The sequence below is a fragment of the Phaeodactylum tricornutum genome, chromosome 2 (genome assembly GCF_000150955.2).
Source record: "Phaeodactylum tricornutum CCAP 1055/1 chromosome 2, whole genome shotgun sequence".
In the NCBI taxonomy this organism is placed as follows: domain Eukaryota; phylum Bacillariophyta; class Bacillariophyceae; order Surirellales; family Neidiaceae; genus Phaeodactylum; species Phaeodactylum tricornutum.
The window spans coordinates 110,539-127,016 of NC_011670.1; the positions used below are offsets into that span (position 1 = coordinate 110,539).

Consider the following 16,478-nt stretch of genomic DNA (forward strand, 5'->3'; position numbering starts at 1 on the left):
GTATCACCACAAAGATAGAAATCCATAAACACCTACTCGCGTACGAACTATACGTGCCACCGACTTCTACATTTTGTTTGTACAAAGTTCGTGTGTAGCGTTTATATGTTCTGTTGATACAAGCCCAATCGTGTCGGGGCGGGTGGTTCCAAAGACCATCGTCATGGACGCCCGGTACCACCACCGCGACTCTTTTGACCATTCATAAAGCTCGAGACGATACCAAAAATCAAATCCCCCGCCACACGTAGGGCGCTGTAGTCCACGTACACTATTTTCAAAGCCGACACGACGGCTTCGTTTTCGGCACCGACAAAGCAGCCGCGAATAACGTCCATGCGTCGATTGGGTTGACCGGGAGACGCAGGCGGGACGCGATCCCGCCAGGAACAAAATGCGGCAACCATGTCGTCGTACTTGCGGGCATAGCCCGCTTTGCGCACATCAGATTTGTGCTCTTCGACAGTGTCGCCCGGTGGCAAAGTTTCTAGTTGGTGTGTCATGTGCAACAACAAGGCGGTGGGGTCACAGCGTTCGACGCCACACACGTCGTCGACGCATCGTTGAAGTCCCACCATGAGAGTTTCAAAGCGCACCTGTTCGTTATTCTTGTCGTCATCGCTGGATAATTGTAGGTTCTGGAGCAAATCGTCCACGTGGGCGTATCCGAGTACTCGAGTGGCAATGTCGGCCAATCCGGACTGCGACAATTGTTCGCGGGTCAAGTAAACGTCGTGATTGAGTTGTGTAGCAATCGAGACAAAGACGTACCACACTTGCTCGACATCCTCGTAGGGTAGGTTGGTCTTTTGGATGACGGCTTGGACTTCCCTTTCCCGTGCTTCCGTGGCGTGTTGCATGACGCCCTGCAATTTACCGAAGATAAGGCGTCCGGCAAGACGGAGTGGCAGTATATCCTGATAGAGGACTTCAAAGGCTCGGTAGACGGCTGGCTCGTTGGCACTGGCAGCAACGCCCTGAAAGAGAGCCCTGGTACGGGGCTCCCGGAGGGCGTGCAAGTCTCGAGCTGAGTACGAGGCAAAGTATCGGAGCATGTCCCGGAATTCGAGTTCCATTTTGGTGAGCTTGGTTTCGTCGCGGGGTACAACCTGGTACATGGGCTGGTCGACGTTGGGAACACGCGTTGCGGGACGTTGAAGAATCAGCGACGGCAGTGTTGCGGAGGAAGTGGGCGGTGCGATGTTTTCCAGGGACACGGGACGGTTGGGGAATGATGGTGTTTCGGTATTGTGGACACTGTTGCTGCCGCCACCGTCGACTGGTTGCGTTGCTAGGGAAAGCGAGGATTCAAAGGCAGTCGATACCGTTGCGTCTATCGGGATGTTTCCGGACGTTTCCGGACCCTGCAATTCACCAACGTTCGTACCGGAGACTGCGTGGCCTTGCAATGTGGATAGGGGTGCGGTAAGATTGGGAGTCTCACTACTACTAATAGTAGTAGTAGTAGTAGTGGGTATTGTTGTATCCGTTGTGGCCGTTACAGACGGTGGTGGTACTGTCGTTGATACGGATGTCGATGGTGGTGTGGTAGTCTTGGCTTTTTGGAGAAACGACAAGCGTCGTTGGAGTGCCGCCCGGACTCCACACAAGGCCGTGTTCGTCCGGGGAGGAAAGCCAGATCGATACGTGTACGCGTTGTTGTACGACGGAACGACGACGTAGGCGTTGGCAAACGCGAACGATTCCAGTATGAACCACAGCCGGAGCATTCTCCAAACCGCGTCAAGGATTCCTCCACCATTTTCTCGCAACATTCGTATATATATGTGTGTGTGTGGTAGGGGGGGGGGGGATTTATTGACAGTTAGTGTGTTCGTTAGTGTGTGTACCAATGTTGTGAATCTTCACGATTGTTTCGTGTGGGGGATCTATAGTAGGTATTGTAATGGTAAACGCCACCATCGTCCACCATTCCTACCCGAGTGCGACGCGTCCGGTATCTTGGCGAAACGGTGTCCGCTGTCGAATTTTCTACCACGAACGTCGGCGAGTCGCACGAATGTCTGGATTGCCTACAAAATTTTGTTACCCCTATTATTTATGTCTGCTACGACTGTGTCCCGAATGGTCAGGACACAACGTTCGCGTCGCTGACGTCGACACGTGGTTTTGGGTAGGAAAGGTTCGACACGGCTAACGGACACCAATTGGACTGTGAGAAAGAAGGAAACGTCCGTCCGTCAGTCCGTCCATTCAGCAACAAGGAATAACAGTAGGTACCGTAAACCAAATGAGACCCATGGTTTCGTCGTCCGTCGTGAACGGTAAAAGCAATAGATTAAATTTGGGGCCTGTCGAAAACACAACAAGCTATTCAGACCGACCGAGACGCGAGAGTTCCTGTTCGGTGGGTACTATCAGCCAACATTCCCTCTGGGGACAAAGAAACCTCTCGACACTGGTCGTATACGCATCCTCCTTCACCTAACCTTACGCTTACCACACACATACATACATTCATACAACCTATCATGATCGCAACGAGGAGTAGTAGGAATTGCTCGACTACCCGTCGTGGGAAATGTCGACGGATCCTTGGACTACGACGTCTCTTCCTCGGCGGGACTCTGTTGTTATGCTCCTGGACGACAATGACAACCACAACATCTACTCTGACGTGGGCCTACACACCATTGACTTGGATTTCGACGGCCGCTCAAGCACCCGTGTGGTCGCATCGTGGGAGATCCCCACGTGCACCACTCTCGGCTTCCCCCGGTGCCGATATTGAACAACCACCTCTCGACGACAATGACGACAACGACCAGAACTCCCGGGGGAGAACAACGGCATCGAAACCTTTGGTCGATCCGATCATCACCAACGGATTCGGAACTCGATCGACCACCGATACATTCGGAACAACGAAAACGCCAACTTTACCAACACGAACATCAACCACGTCGTCGTTGTCTCCACCCCGTGGCAAGGTCAACGAAATCGACTTTTGCATCGCCCCCGCCGACGTCTCCCTGTCCCGCGCCTACGGAAAATTGATGACGACAACCGCTGCCGCTGCCGACGCTCCTACCCTTTCGCTGACCCGGGCTCTCAACAACGCGTCCAATCGTGCCGTCCGAAGGATTCTGCTCGCACGGTCTTGGCCCTCGGCGGAAGCCTTGAACGTCAGTCTCCGACGAGTCGCACAAGCCGAACGACAACAACAACAGGAACAGCAAAACGACCAACAAAAATCACAAGCCAACGGCAACGACAACGATATTCCTACCACCACATCCAAATGTCCCGTCCCCCAACCCATACTCAACGTATTGACCCGCAAATCACGACGAAATGCCAACAACAACAACAACAATGCCATAACACCGCCGCAAGCACGGTCCCGTACGGACGCCGAGTACGTTGCTGATCAACTACAATCCTTCCGAGCTCGTTACGGTGAACTGGTGGGTTACGAATACGCTCATGATTACCTCGAAGCCGTCTTGAGTTTGGCCACTACTGGTATAGAGTCAGCACGATCAGTACAAGTACTACAAGACGGGATTTACGACGAGTCCTACAAACGAGTACTCGCCGTACTAAATACCGTTGGAGTTAAATTTACCACAGACCCCGAAACCGGAAGACGAGCCATTGCCGATCTCCTCGTCGACCAAGATATTTCCCTTTCCATGCTTGATAAAATTCGTATTCAGCAAGAAGAAAGAGAGACGAAGTCGTCCGCGGCACTCTCTGACTTGCTGTCGGACAATAAAGAGGGAGACGACGACGTACTGACCAATCAGGATCTGGGAGGTGTGTTACTGAGTGCCAAGGAGCCATCCATGACCAGACAACTAAATGTCCTTTCAAACATAGCCCAACGAGCGCTCCTCTTTGGCGGGGACCAAGAGTTGCTCGTGTTGGCCGAAACACTCGACGCGGATCGACAAGCCTTCGTGGAACGGTGGTATCCGGATACGGGAGGCGTTCAGGAAGACCTAGTCAACGAAACGCGTCCGGGTATCCAGTATCTCAACAATGTTATTCAGTTGCTACGCAACTGTTACACCAACGGCATGGTGAACAATCTGGATCCGCCCTTGCCCCTCTTGAAATCCTACGCCAACGCGTACGAGCGCCTGGTTGCCACCGCGGTGGAACTCGGCAGTGGCTACCTCAAACCAGTCGCGTCGGATCGACCAGTCCCTATCCCGCGGAACGCCAAGGAAGAACTTGGACGCTTCGCGCTATGGGAATCCAACTTTCGTCAATCCACACCGGACGTTTCCTGTTATCCGGAGGATCTAGAAGGTTCGTGGGAAGTCCGAGACGAAATTGGTGGGGAAACCATTGGTCTTTCCACCGTAGTATTGAAGGAACAAGGCTCTGTCGAAGTCGCGCTGCCTATGGAAGGGCTGCGTTGGCGTCTAGATCCCGGACCAACGCACTTGGATACATGCACCTTTCAAGTTTTGAGCAACGACGGGACTATTTTACAGTACCGCGGTTTCATCGACCGAGGTGCCCGACTGGAGGCGCGCTTTTCCAAACGGCCCCTCCGCATCCGGGGGTCGGTGCAGTTTCAAATGAGGGACGGGTCCATCGACTACTACAAGGACATGTTGCCGATTAACTATCGACAGGGAACCACTAAATTTGTCATGACCAAAATTCTGGGTGAAGGTCCTCGCACTACAGCACAATAAACCTAGGAATATGTCTGCAAATTTGGATGGTGCCAAATTGATGGCCTTTGCTATTTTAGATTTCTTCATTTCGGCGTCATCCGCGATGAGTTCGTGAAACACCCTATCGACTGCATGACAAAACGACTCAGAAAAACGGTCTTATGTTAGAGCCAAATGTGCGCTAGAATTTGGGTCGTGGACGACAGTCTCCGAGAAAGCAGCCTATTGGAAATTGGAGAAATGGTTGCTTACGAATGTATCTTTTCCCGCAACGGTTGCGGTCTGCGCGTTTGAGATGATATGAGGACATTAAAATTCGTGGCGTACGTCAGGTGTTTCTCTTTACTGTTGATGTAGCAAGAGAGTGGCACCCACCACATGAAACAGTGGAAGTTGTACAGCAGGAGTCGTGGGTCGCCTCGCGTACCAAACGCCAGGCTACAATCTTGAAACACGATGCGCGTTCCACAACGGAGCGGTTTGGCAACGAATCCCACGTCACGACTCAATCTAAAAAATGACACCAAGCTTGCTCCTCGGCTCATAATTTTTTCATCCTTGGGTCGGATCTTGTAGTTCTGGCTTTCTAACGTTTCGCTTTCTTCACTACTACTCAAACTCTTACAACATGGGTTGCTGTGATGCGGATGGAAAAAGGGGTTGCTGGTACGAACGACGAAGAAAACGATGTTGTAATATTTCCTAGAGGAATATCTGGTCTGATTCCTTTTTTCTTGCAATGTACAGCTCTTATCCTCATGGACACATGTCGGCATTGGCTACATCCTTGGGAGTTCTTGCTTATATCTTCACTCTTATTGCAACGCTTGGATGCCATTTTGTGAAAATCGATACGACTGCCAATGTATCCGAACTTTCGGGACTCCGAACCGATGCGTCAGTGGGTGTTGGGCTCTTCTCGTACGATAGGACCTATTCCTTTTCCGTGACGACTTGTGATGACTACACGTCTGACCAAATCGACTCATTTGATGGACCCTTTCGCGCCGCTCGCTTTTTTGGCTACCTCTCCAATACATTCAACGGGGTTGCCACGCTCATGCTAGTCGTGATGAGCTGCGTCAACTTTGGAAAAATAGTAGTCAAAGCCGTAGGCGTGTTGCTCTTGCTCGGATCCCTTTTTACGATGCTCACGTTTAACCTGTTTGCATCGGAGGTCTGTGACCTGAACTGCGAGTTTGGACGAGGTGCTGGGTATGCGATTGGCAGCTCCCTCACAGCCTTACTGACGGCTGTGATTGTCTTTTACGTTCCATCAATCGAAAAAGCTCTGGAGCTGCCTGAGACGCCTCCTGTTGCAGGCTTGGTACATCCTACTTCAGCACCATCAACAGCTAACTCTGTCTCCGAGTCGTTCCTGTCCGAAGGTGTAAAGAAAGTGACAAAAACCACAATTCACCCAGATGGATCCACGACAGTCGAAGAAACTGTTGTCCGTATCGAAGATGCCTAGAAAAGTATCGAACGAAAATTTCGAAGTGTTTACTTTCTCTGTCTCCTTTTTCCATAAGTAAAAATTTGTTTTTGTGCAATTTGAAAATGCTATATTCCAGGACGGCTCCCTGAGCTTATATTAGGTAGAGAAGTCGAGATAGACAAACGAACTCATGAGGCGCACTTGCTTTTTCGCTCACAGTTTTAGTGTCCCTTTGACCGCTTTACTAATTCTTTTTTAATTATTATTAGATCCTTGGTATGTTCGGCATTCACTTCATCAGAATAGCTGTCGTGTTGCCCTTCGTTGCGGTATACGTTGACAGAGTCGTGATAAATTATAGCCACACAATGCTACAATTTGATACTACGTTGTAGATAGAATTGCTTAGCCTTAGCATTGTTTGTTGGAACATCTATCTAGGATTCACTAGCTCTAGATCTTGGCCTCGTTGCCATTTCCTTTTTCCTGGCTCTGTCGTAGGACAGACGCAGTGGCCAGACGACTGTCCTCGTCGGGTTCATTACCCGTGTGTGGCATGCCGGAGGAAAATACGAAGCGTCTCATAGGAAACCAAATATTTGCGTTATGCACCCAAATGTTTGCAACATACACAACTCTGGTTCCGTTGCATGAGGCGTATAAGACGACTCGTCTTATCAAACCTGATATGCTAGGAACGAAATATTCCTGATTACCATACGGTTTCCCTAGATGAAAGTTGTCAACAGATACTGTTGGCACCATCCGAACTCGATGGTTTGGCGATCACATAGGTGATCCAATCATCTCGACAAAAACTATGTCAATGGTTCGATAGCCAGTACATTGGCTACGGGGTTTCTACGTTCGTACATTCTGTTTCCAACACAAAAGGTTTCATTTTGGAATCTATATTTTAGTCTCACAATCTCAATCTAAAAACCTACCGATTAAAACAATCGGAGCCTCTACGAGGCTTTCCCCCCAACTTCTACTCTTTCGTCGTATTCTACAAATACACTCGTAAGCAGGTAGAACTTATCAGTTTACTCAGACCCAACCCAGCTCTAATTTTTTGAGTTTTTGAAACCTCGACAACGAATGCGTCGTCCGAGGAAGGTCACTCCCGCTGTTCCGGCCCCTGCCGCAGCGACGGACTCACCGGCTGATGCCGCGTCCGCATCCAAAGAGGATGAGGAGTTCGGAGGATTCGACTCCTCCGACGGTGAGGAGCCTTCGGGCACCGCACCGCCATCGCCAGCATCTTCGGATGATGAAGGTGATGGCAAAAAGACTGCAAAGCCTTTGGCTCGCAGCAAGAACACGTCTGACGAAGTCAGTGTGATCGAGAAAAGCGTCATCGACGCAGAGCCTCACTTGTCTAAAGACAGTGACGGTCTCGACTCCGTTCCTCGGCAAGACCGTGTTGAACGAAAGGCCTTGATGGTCGTCCTCCGTGACGTCATCTGTGTTCCATTGTCAGTTGCGGCTGCAATGTTGAACAACGGCATTAAATCATCTGATGATTTCCGTCTTCTCACGAAGGAGGACATCAATGATCTCTGCATGCGGCTCAAAATGGGCTCCATGCATACCAAGCGAATACTCGTCTTCGCCAAATGGATGCATCACGCACCCAACTCAGTCGATGTCGCCAAAGAGTTCACGGCTTCCGTGCTACGCTTTGAGATGATGACTAGAGCCGCGGCGTCGTATGATAATGTGACTACGACGGCTGCAAAGGCTGAAAAATCGGCTACTAGCCTCTTGCCTGAACCGTTTGATGGTTCGCAGAAAAAGTGGCTCACTTTTCGTTACGGTTTCGAAGCGTGGGCAGGCGCAAGTGGGTCCACTTTTACCGCGTGCATCGCGCACCATTCGGATCGGTATTCGAAAGCCGACCCAACCGGACCCCATACGTCGCCCCGTGACGTTTCAGATTTGTTTGCACTCTCCCCAGTTGTCAACATCACCAGGAACGCAACAATCTTCTATACTCTCATGTCGCTAACCAGCGCTGGGGACGCCTGGGGACTTGTTGAGCCCCACGAGCACACTAAGGACGGACGCAGTGCCTGGATTTCTCTATGTGCCTTCTATGAAGGAACGAGCCAAGTGGGTCTCACTACCGAGCAGGCTCGCGCGACAGTTATGGAGTCGGTGTATACAGGACTGTCCAAACAGTTTTCCTTCACCAAATATGTCGCTCGGCATATTTCTGCCAACAATGCCCTTTTGCGTAACAAGGAGGGCTATTCGGACGCTCAGAAAACGAATTTCTTTCTTAAAGGGATTACTGATCCGGCACTCCTTCCTTATAAGGCAACTGCCGAAGCGCGACTCGATGACTGGAATTTTAATCGGGTCGTCAACTACATGCGTACGTCCGCGACGAAACTCAGTTCCAAGGACAGAAGCGACTCACGGAACGTACGTCAGACAAAGACCACTGGCAGAGCCACCGGCAACCAACGTGGTAACGACAACAAACGGCGTGGCTCGTCCAACCGTCCGTCGAACAAGGGGGCTGAGAAACCTTCCCGCCCTCATAAACACGTCTTACCTCCTGAGCTGTGGGAAGCCCTAACCCCAGCTATCAGGGAGAGTATCTTGAGCGCAAAACGCAGTATTGCACCCCCTGGCCGTGAGGCCAAAAGGGCTAAATCCTCAGATACAGATAACTCTAGTTCAACCGTTGAATCTTATTCACAACTGCCTAGTAGTAAAAAACCTATTCGTAAACATACATGCGAAGATCACGTCCAAGTAGATTCCAGTACCCCTGAAACCCTACTTCGTGACGCACCCACAGACATTTCACCCCACGTCACCACCAAAAAAGTGACATTTGGTGCAGGTGTCCTCTTTGGTCGGTACGCTAATCGCGTATCGTTGAATCGTATGGTCCGCTCCGGCAGTCATTTCGATCAAGCCCCTTGGCGCAAGTCGGATTTCCGACTTAACGATGCGACACTAGTTCGTATTCGTCAGAACCGCTCACGCGGAACAAAAACTCCCACCAATTATGGTGAAGCGGTAATTGACACTGGTGCAGACACCGTCTGCGTCGGTGCCGGGTACTCTGTATTGTCATACACGGGTCGATCAGTCAGCCTTCGCGGTTTTCATGATGACGGTGAAACGTTTGAACGGATTCCGGTTGTCACGGCGGCAACCGCCTATGATTATGACGACGGAACAACCGTGATTCTCATCTTTCATGAGGCACTGAACCTCGGGCCCACACAGACCACCTCGCTCATTAATTTGAATCAAATCCGACATGCCGGACATCAAACCGATGACATTCCAAAATTTTTGTCGCAAGGCAAATCCCTTCACGGCATCGAAACTCTCGACGGTGATTATATCCCGTTTGAGCTCAAAGGTCGTGCATCCCTGTTGTATTCTCGCGTACCTACTCAACATGAGCTTGACAACTGTCAGCACATTGATCTCACTTGCGATCAACCATGGGACCCCAACAGTAAAGATTGGGAAGAAAATGAAGCAAAGTACACGCGACACGATCGTTCTCGTCGTGCCTGCTACACCGACAGCGTACCGGTTGACATTCTCCCGGATTGGCCTCCACTACCCGTTTCCCCTGGATCCGTTGTACCGGATTTCCATAACCGTGTCATGAACCCTCGCGACATCGTTCGCGAAATCAAATACGCCACTATCGGTGCGTCCATATCCAGCCCTCGGGTGTTGGACGTCGACCGCGATAAATTACGGCGAATTCTCGGACATGTGCCGATGGAAGTAGTTGAGCGTACTCTTACCGCCACTACACAACTAGCGGAGCGCACGGGCGAAATGCCTTTGCATCGTCGTTATAAAACCAAGTTTGAACAACTTCGGTATCGACGTTTGAAATGCACACTTTATAGTGATACTTTTAAATCCTCTATAAAATCCTCGCGTGGACATACCCATACTCAGGGTTTTGTCTGTGGTGACTCTTACTTTATCTATCATTACCTAATGAAAGCAGAGTCCGCGGCAGACCAGGGTCTCGCCGAATTCATCCACAACATCGGTATTCCTGCACAATTGCACACCGATAACGCGAAAGTGGAAACACTTAGCAAATGGAAAAAATTAACTTCCAGTCACTGGATAAAGACGACGGTCACTGAACCCTACTCTCCGTGGCAAAATCGTTGCGAACACGAATTTGGTGCTGCGCGCATTCACACGCGCCTCGTTCTCGAAACCACCAAGTGTCCCGAACAATTATGGGACTACGCCCTTGCCTACGTCATTTTCGTACGTAACCACACGGCACGAAAAGCGCTGGCCTGGATCACGCCTATTACTGCGATGACTGGCGACACCCATGATATTTCTGAAATCCTGGTTTTCGAATTTTTCGAACCAGTTCAGTATTTTGACAATCCTGATGTCAAATTTCCACAGAATAAAGCCAAAGTCGGCCGTTGGTTAGGTATTGCCACCAATGTGGGCCAAGCCTTGTGCTACCATATTTTGACGGACAAGGGTACTGTAATCACTCGATCTACTGTTACACCTCTCCAAAACCTCGATTCGTCTGCTCTGCAGACTGCCCTCGCTACTTTTGACGCCACCATAAGGGAGATTTATCAGCCTTCTGATTTCGCCCTCGGTAACAAAATCAAAGCGCCGGCTTTCCGCCGTGACGAAGCGATGAAAGTCGCTCGGCGATCCGACGATCCCGGCGATGGCAACACCCGTAACAGACACGTGTTATACGATCTGAACGAAGGGGATGACCATATTCAACTGGATCCCGGGCTCACGGTTGACGATTTCTTCGAGAACGACTCACCGGATCAGGACCCCACCTCCTTAATTATTGGTACTGACGTTCTACTCACTTCGGGTGCGGTTCAGCGCCAGGGCCGAGTTACCAAGCGCGATCGCGACGGTACTCCAGTCCCTAACGACGACCCTGGAAATTTCGTCGTCGAATTCGACGACGGTACCGAGGAAGTCCACGGTTACCAAGCTCTCCTTGATGCTGTTTATAAGCAGGTCGATGATGACGGAAATGAATGGTATACCTTTGATGATATTGTCGATCATCAAAAACGCCCCCGCGGTGGTCGGGGACGTACGCGTGGATGGTTTCTACGCGTAAAATGGGCCAACGGTGAATTTACCTGGGAGCCCCTCACCTCTTTGAAGGAGAGCAATCCCTACCCGGTGGCCAAATATGCGGCCGACCACGATCTCTTATCCGAACATGCCTTTTCTTATTGGGCTCCCACCGTGCTGAAAAAGGCCGATCGATGGATCCGTGCTGCCAAGACGCGAAAAAAGAAAAATCGATACAAATACGGAATAGAAGTCCCTCGCAACGTACCCCACGCTTACGAATTGGACAAGCAGAACGGCAATCACCTCTGGCGCGATGCAATTCGCAAAGAAATGGATACACTTGAGAGCATGAAAACCTTCACTATCAAGGATAAGGGAGAACGAGCGCCCTCCGACTACAAAAGAATCCCCATGTGGATCATTTTCGATGTAAAAATGGATTTCCGGCGTAAAGCCCGACTCGTCGCCGGCGGACACGTCACCGACCCACCAGACGAAGATACTTACTCTAGCGTCGCCTCCCGCGAGAGCGTACGCCTTGGCTTCCTCCTTGCAAGCCTCAATAACCTTGACCTTGTGTCAGTTGACATCGGAAATGCATACGTCAATGCCGATTGTCGCGAAAAAGTCTTCTCAATCGCCGGGCCCGAGTTCGGTGAACACGAAGGCAAAGTCGTATTAATCGCGAAAGCGTTATATGGCCTCAAGTCAAGCGGTGCCGCATGGCATTCTCATCTTGCACAAAACCTCAGATTCCTGGGTTTTGTATCGTCTAAAGCGGACCCTGATATGTGGTTTCGTAAGGCACAAAGGCTTGACAAAACTGAATATTATGAATATATTATCAGTTACGTCGACGATTTAACAATCGTTTCAGCCGATACTAAAGCAATTTTAAAAGCGCTTGAAAATATCCCTTATACACTTAAGGGCGGTTCTGCACCCAGAACATTTCTGGGGGCAACCACCGGAGTGCATACATTTAACGATGGCACCAAAGCGTGGTACATGTCTGCAAAACAGTACTTAACAAACGCAATTCTCAACATCGAGCAGACGCTCGGTGAAAAACTGCCTAGCAGCAGTCGCATCGTGACCCCGCTTCCTCACGGATATCACCCTGAGTTAGATACATCGGGTTACCTCACCGATGACCGCACGAACTACTATATGAGCCTAATTGGCATTCTACTATGGACGTCGGAACTCGGTCGGATCGACATCACTCAAGAAGTCGGTTTAATGTCTCGCTTCAATGCAAGACCACGTATCGGACATTATAATGCTGTCCTTCGCATGTTCGGTTACCTCAAACGTCACCTGAACTCCAAACTCGTCTGCGACCCGCACACGCGCGATTTTTCGCATATTAACTTTGTCAACCCTTCTTGGAAAGAACAATACCCCGACGCACAAGAAGAATTGCCCCCGGATATGCCCCCACCTTTAGGGCGCGCTGTGCAAGTTTCTGTCTTTGTCGACGCTGCCCACGCAGATTGCCACGTCACGCGACGTTCCACTACGGGCATACTCGCTTTTATCAATGGCACACCAATTCGTTGGTACTCTAAGAGACAAAACACAGTCGAAGCCTCGACTTACGGATCTGAATTTGTTGCTATGCGCATCGCTTCCGAAATGATCATTACATTGCGTTACAACCTACGTGTCCTTGGTATACCTATTGACGGTCCCGCAAATGTATTTTGTGACAACATGAGTGTTGTCACCAGTGCGACGATTCCCTCGTCCGTACTCAAGAAAAAGCATAATGCTATTTCTTATCACAAGGTTCGCGAAAGCATTGCTAGCGGGGCAATGCGGATCGCACATGAACCTACCGGCTCAAATTTGGCCGACACGTTGACGAAATGCCTACCTGGTCCACAACACAAATTCCTCGTTCGTCACATACTTTATTGACCCAAGGGCAATAAGACCTTCGCTTTTCAAATTTTTTGGAACCAATCTTTCGCCCGGATTTTGTACTCCCGGACTACAAGATTGAAGGGAGTGATAAATTATAGCCACACAATGCTACAATTTGATACTACGTTGTAGATAGAATTGCTTAGCCTTAGCATTGTTTGTTGGAACATCTATCTAGGATTCACTAGCTCTAGATCTTGGCCTCGTTGCCATTTCCTTTTTCCTGGCTCTGTCGTAGGACAGACGCAGTGGCCAGACGACTGTCCTCGTCGGGTTCATTACCCGTGTGTGGCATGCCGGAGGAAAATACGAAGCGTCTCATAGGAAACCAAATATTTGCGTTATGCACCCAAATGTTTGCAACATACACAACTCTGGTTCCGTTGCATGAGGCGTATAAGACGACTCGTCTTATCAAACCTGATATGCTAGGAACGAAATATTCCTGATTACCATACGGTTTCCCTAGATGAAAGTTGTCAACAGATACTGTTGGCACCATCCGAACTCGATGGTTTGGCGATCACATAGGTGATCCAATCATCTCGACAAAAACTATGTCAATGGTTCGATAGCCAGTACATTGGCTACGGGGTTTCTACGTTCGTACATTCTGTTTCCAACACAAAAGGTTTCATTTTGGAATCTATATTTTAGTCTCACAATCTCAATCTAAAAACCTACCGATTAAAACAATCGGAGCCTCTACGAGGCTTTCCCCCCAACTTCTACTCTTTCGTCGTATTCTACAAATACACTCGTAAGCAGGTAGAACTTATCAGTCGGAAGGAAGTCAAGATAATAGAACATATCTGTCAAATCATTTTTTCCAACTTTCGCGAACAACATGATTTTCGTTGCTGTAATAAGGGACCTATTTACGTTAAAATTTACAGAAATCTACTCACATGCATTTGGACTATTAATTGCGGTATTGGCTTCACCGTCAGTAGCGTCATAGCGTGACGGACCATTTCTGTCTCTGGAGCAGCTTCGTTCATAGTTTTGTAACTAGTGGTTTGCTGATCTTCGGCAGGCTTTAAGCCAGTTAGCCGACAACTAAACTTCCAGCTTCCAGAAAATAGTTTCTTGCTATCTAACTAGATAACTCCAACTTACACTTGCTGTTAGTCCCGTAGTTATCGACGTCTGTCCGTGCACTACGCCATGTCACAGTCAGTCCAAACTTTCACGTTCGTGGATTCGCATTAATTCCCTTCCGGTAAAGACGACCTCTTTTCTACACTAACAGTAAGAGAATCAAGCATGCTGACACTTATTTGAGATGCCTGTTCTGCGACTGAATTGTGTGTTCGCAGTTGCTACTTCTTAAATTTTGGTAAAAAAACCATGGGTTGCTGTGACGATGATGGTGATCGCGGATGCTGGTAAGTCGTCATGCAAAAGCTTGAAGATTGAACCATCATGACGTATGTGTGTGGAAAGATAGATTGCAGAAAACAGTGCTCTGACACTTTACTCCATGCTGTGCATGAAGCGCCTTCCCGCATGGTCGTCTTTCTATTTGGTCTATGATATTGGCCATCTGTACCTACATTGTGACAAGCTTATCTTTCTTTGGTTGCTTTTATGTCGAAGTCGATGGCGCATTCGATTTGGATCTGGGAATCTTCAGTGGTCAATTCGATTCCTCAAGAGGTGTTGGACTATTTTCGTACGAAGATCCGTTTCGAGACGATTATACATGTGTATCGTACTCACAAAATCAAATAGAGAGGATGGACGGTGCCTTCCGAACTGCCCGAGTCTTTGGATATATCGCCAATATTTTCATCGGGATTGCTGCACTCATGCTGATTCTAATGGGTTGTCTCAGATTTAATAATGCCGCGATGAAGGGTATTGGAAGCCTGCTTCTGGCCGGGGCGATTTTTTCCCTGCTGACCTTTACCTTCTTTGCTTCCGATACTTGCTCCAATGATTGCGACTTTTTCGCGGGTGCTGGATTGGCGGTTGTCGGCACATTCTCGGCTTTCGCGACAGCATTACTTGTCTTTAAAATCCCATCGACCTCACAATCCAATTCCTTGTCAGAGCCTCAATCTGGACATCAGCATGCTCCGTTTGCACCCGGCACTCAAACGGTGACCGAAACAACCTTGCTGGATGGCACGAAGAAGGTTGTCAGAACAACTGTGAATGCAGACGGTTCCAGAACTATTGAGGAAACTGTCGAAAGGTGATCTTAGATAGGCGCAGTAGTAGCGTATCTTTATAGATTTTCGAATCAGATCTCTTTGATGCCAGTACAAGTTAACAACAGAACACAAAATTTCCATTGTTCCTGTCGACATTGGAGCTTTGGTCAAGCAGCAAGTGGCTTCTCTCTCATTTTTGCAATCTTGATCACCTTTGAGGAGCATTCGAGTGGGTTCGTTCACAGTCAGGTTTCCCCGAGAAGGCATTCGTTCTGCGAGTTATGTGGGAGCAATTTCAAGCAGTATGTGAGGCAAATGCATTCCATATATTCATATAGAGTAGCTGCAATTGGAAGAAAATACGATTCTTCCAGTCTTCTAGATAGCCCTTATTTCACAATCTACCACCGACATTTTTGCATATTGCACGTGATTCTAGGAACTTGTAACGATAACGGGCTCTATGATCGTGCCTAATGTAAGGAACCAAAGGATCGTATTTACTTTTGTAGGGTGATAAAAGACGTAAAGATAAAACTGATAGTTTTGTCCGGTAGACTTTCGGATAGCAACACCACAATGCTTGACGTAGGGACCTTTCTGTTAGACATATACATGGCGAGATGTGTTGCTTACACAACGGGAAAATTAGGGATCCACAACTGTAAAATAAAGCTCACAGTAAGTCTACTGGACACGTCTATGACTTTTTGTTATACACCTTTGATCACCTTACGAAAGTTTCTACGATCCAGTGGTATTTACATTAGGCACGATTCTAGCCCGTTATCGTCGCAGTGTCCTATCGGCCTGGACGAGGACCGTATAGTACAGGATTATTTACTCACTGTTGCGGACACCATAAAGGGAACATATTTCCCCGTTATAAAGCTATCTATATATGCACTGATTGTACTGTTAGAAAGCTTGCTGAGGTATTTCGGTGATCTCCGACCCTTGTTTAGATACCTAGATAAGGCCCTAAATATGCATAAATAACCCGGAAACTAAAGAGAAATTAAACTGGTACTATGTCTTCAATGTCTCCGTTCTCCATGGAAACGGCTTTGTTAGCCGCACCAAACACATCCTCTACATCGTTTTTCTCTCCGCTTTCTTCCGCATAATTTTTGGGAGGTACACCTTTGTCAAATCCCGCCTCGGAAGTGATTAATAATCACCTTCCTCCTTTTCCAGTGCCTCCTCACA

The 16,478-nt window shown here is 48.8% G+C and overlaps 5 protein-coding genes across 5 annotated transcripts; 4 read left to right on the plus strand and 1 right to left on the minus strand.

Moving 5' to 3' along the window:
• Window positions 1–81: 81 nt before the first annotated feature.
• Window positions 82–1,775, minus strand: PHATRDRAFT_43321 (predicted protein; the record flags this gene model as incomplete). The annotated part of the gene is made up of 1 exon (XM_002177830.1): window positions 82–1,775. One exon carries the CDS (start codon window positions 1,773–1,775, stop codon window positions 162–164), a length of 1,614 nt encoding a protein of 537 aa, XP_002177866.1. The 3' UTR covers window positions 82–161.
• Window positions 1,776–2,345: 570 nt separating this feature from the next.
• Window positions 2,346–4,673, plus strand: PHATRDRAFT_43322 (predicted protein; the record flags this gene model as incomplete). Its single annotated transcript, XM_002177526.1, has 1 exon — window positions 2,346–4,673. Exon 1 carries the CDS (start codon window positions 2,493–2,495, stop codon window positions 4,671–4,673), a length of 2,181 nt encoding a protein of 726 aa, XP_002177562.1. The 5' UTR covers window positions 2,346–2,492.
• A 748-nt stretch (window positions 4,674–5,421) lies between these two features.
• Window positions 5,422–6,129, plus strand: PHATRDRAFT_43323 (predicted protein; the record flags this gene model as incomplete). The annotated part of the gene is made up of 1 exon (XM_002177527.1): window positions 5,422–6,129. The coding sequence occupies one exon, from the start codon at window positions 5,422–5,424 to the stop codon at window positions 6,127–6,129; it is 708 nt and encodes a 235-aa protein (XP_002177563.1).
• A 1,065-nt stretch (window positions 6,130–7,194) lies between these two features.
• PHATRDRAFT_32511 (predicted protein) lies at window positions 7,195–11,123 on the plus strand (the record flags this gene model as incomplete). Its single annotated transcript, XM_002177528.1, has 2 exons — window positions 7,195–11,080; window positions 11,116–11,123. 2 exons carry the CDS (start codon window positions 7,195–7,197, stop codon window positions 11,121–11,123), a joined length of 3,894 nt encoding a protein of 1,297 aa, XP_002177564.1.
• Window positions 11,124–14,375: 3,252 nt separating this feature from the next.
• On the plus strand, window positions 14,376–15,565 carry PHATRDRAFT_43324 (predicted protein). The gene is made up of 2 exons (XM_002177529.1): window positions 14,376–14,498; window positions 14,609–15,565. Exons 1-2 carry the CDS (start codon window positions 14,461–14,463, stop codon window positions 15,312–15,314), a joined length of 744 nt encoding a protein of 247 aa, XP_002177565.1. The 5' UTR covers window positions 14,376–14,460; the 3' UTR covers window positions 15,315–15,565.
• Window positions 15,566–16,478: the final 913 nt, after the last annotated feature.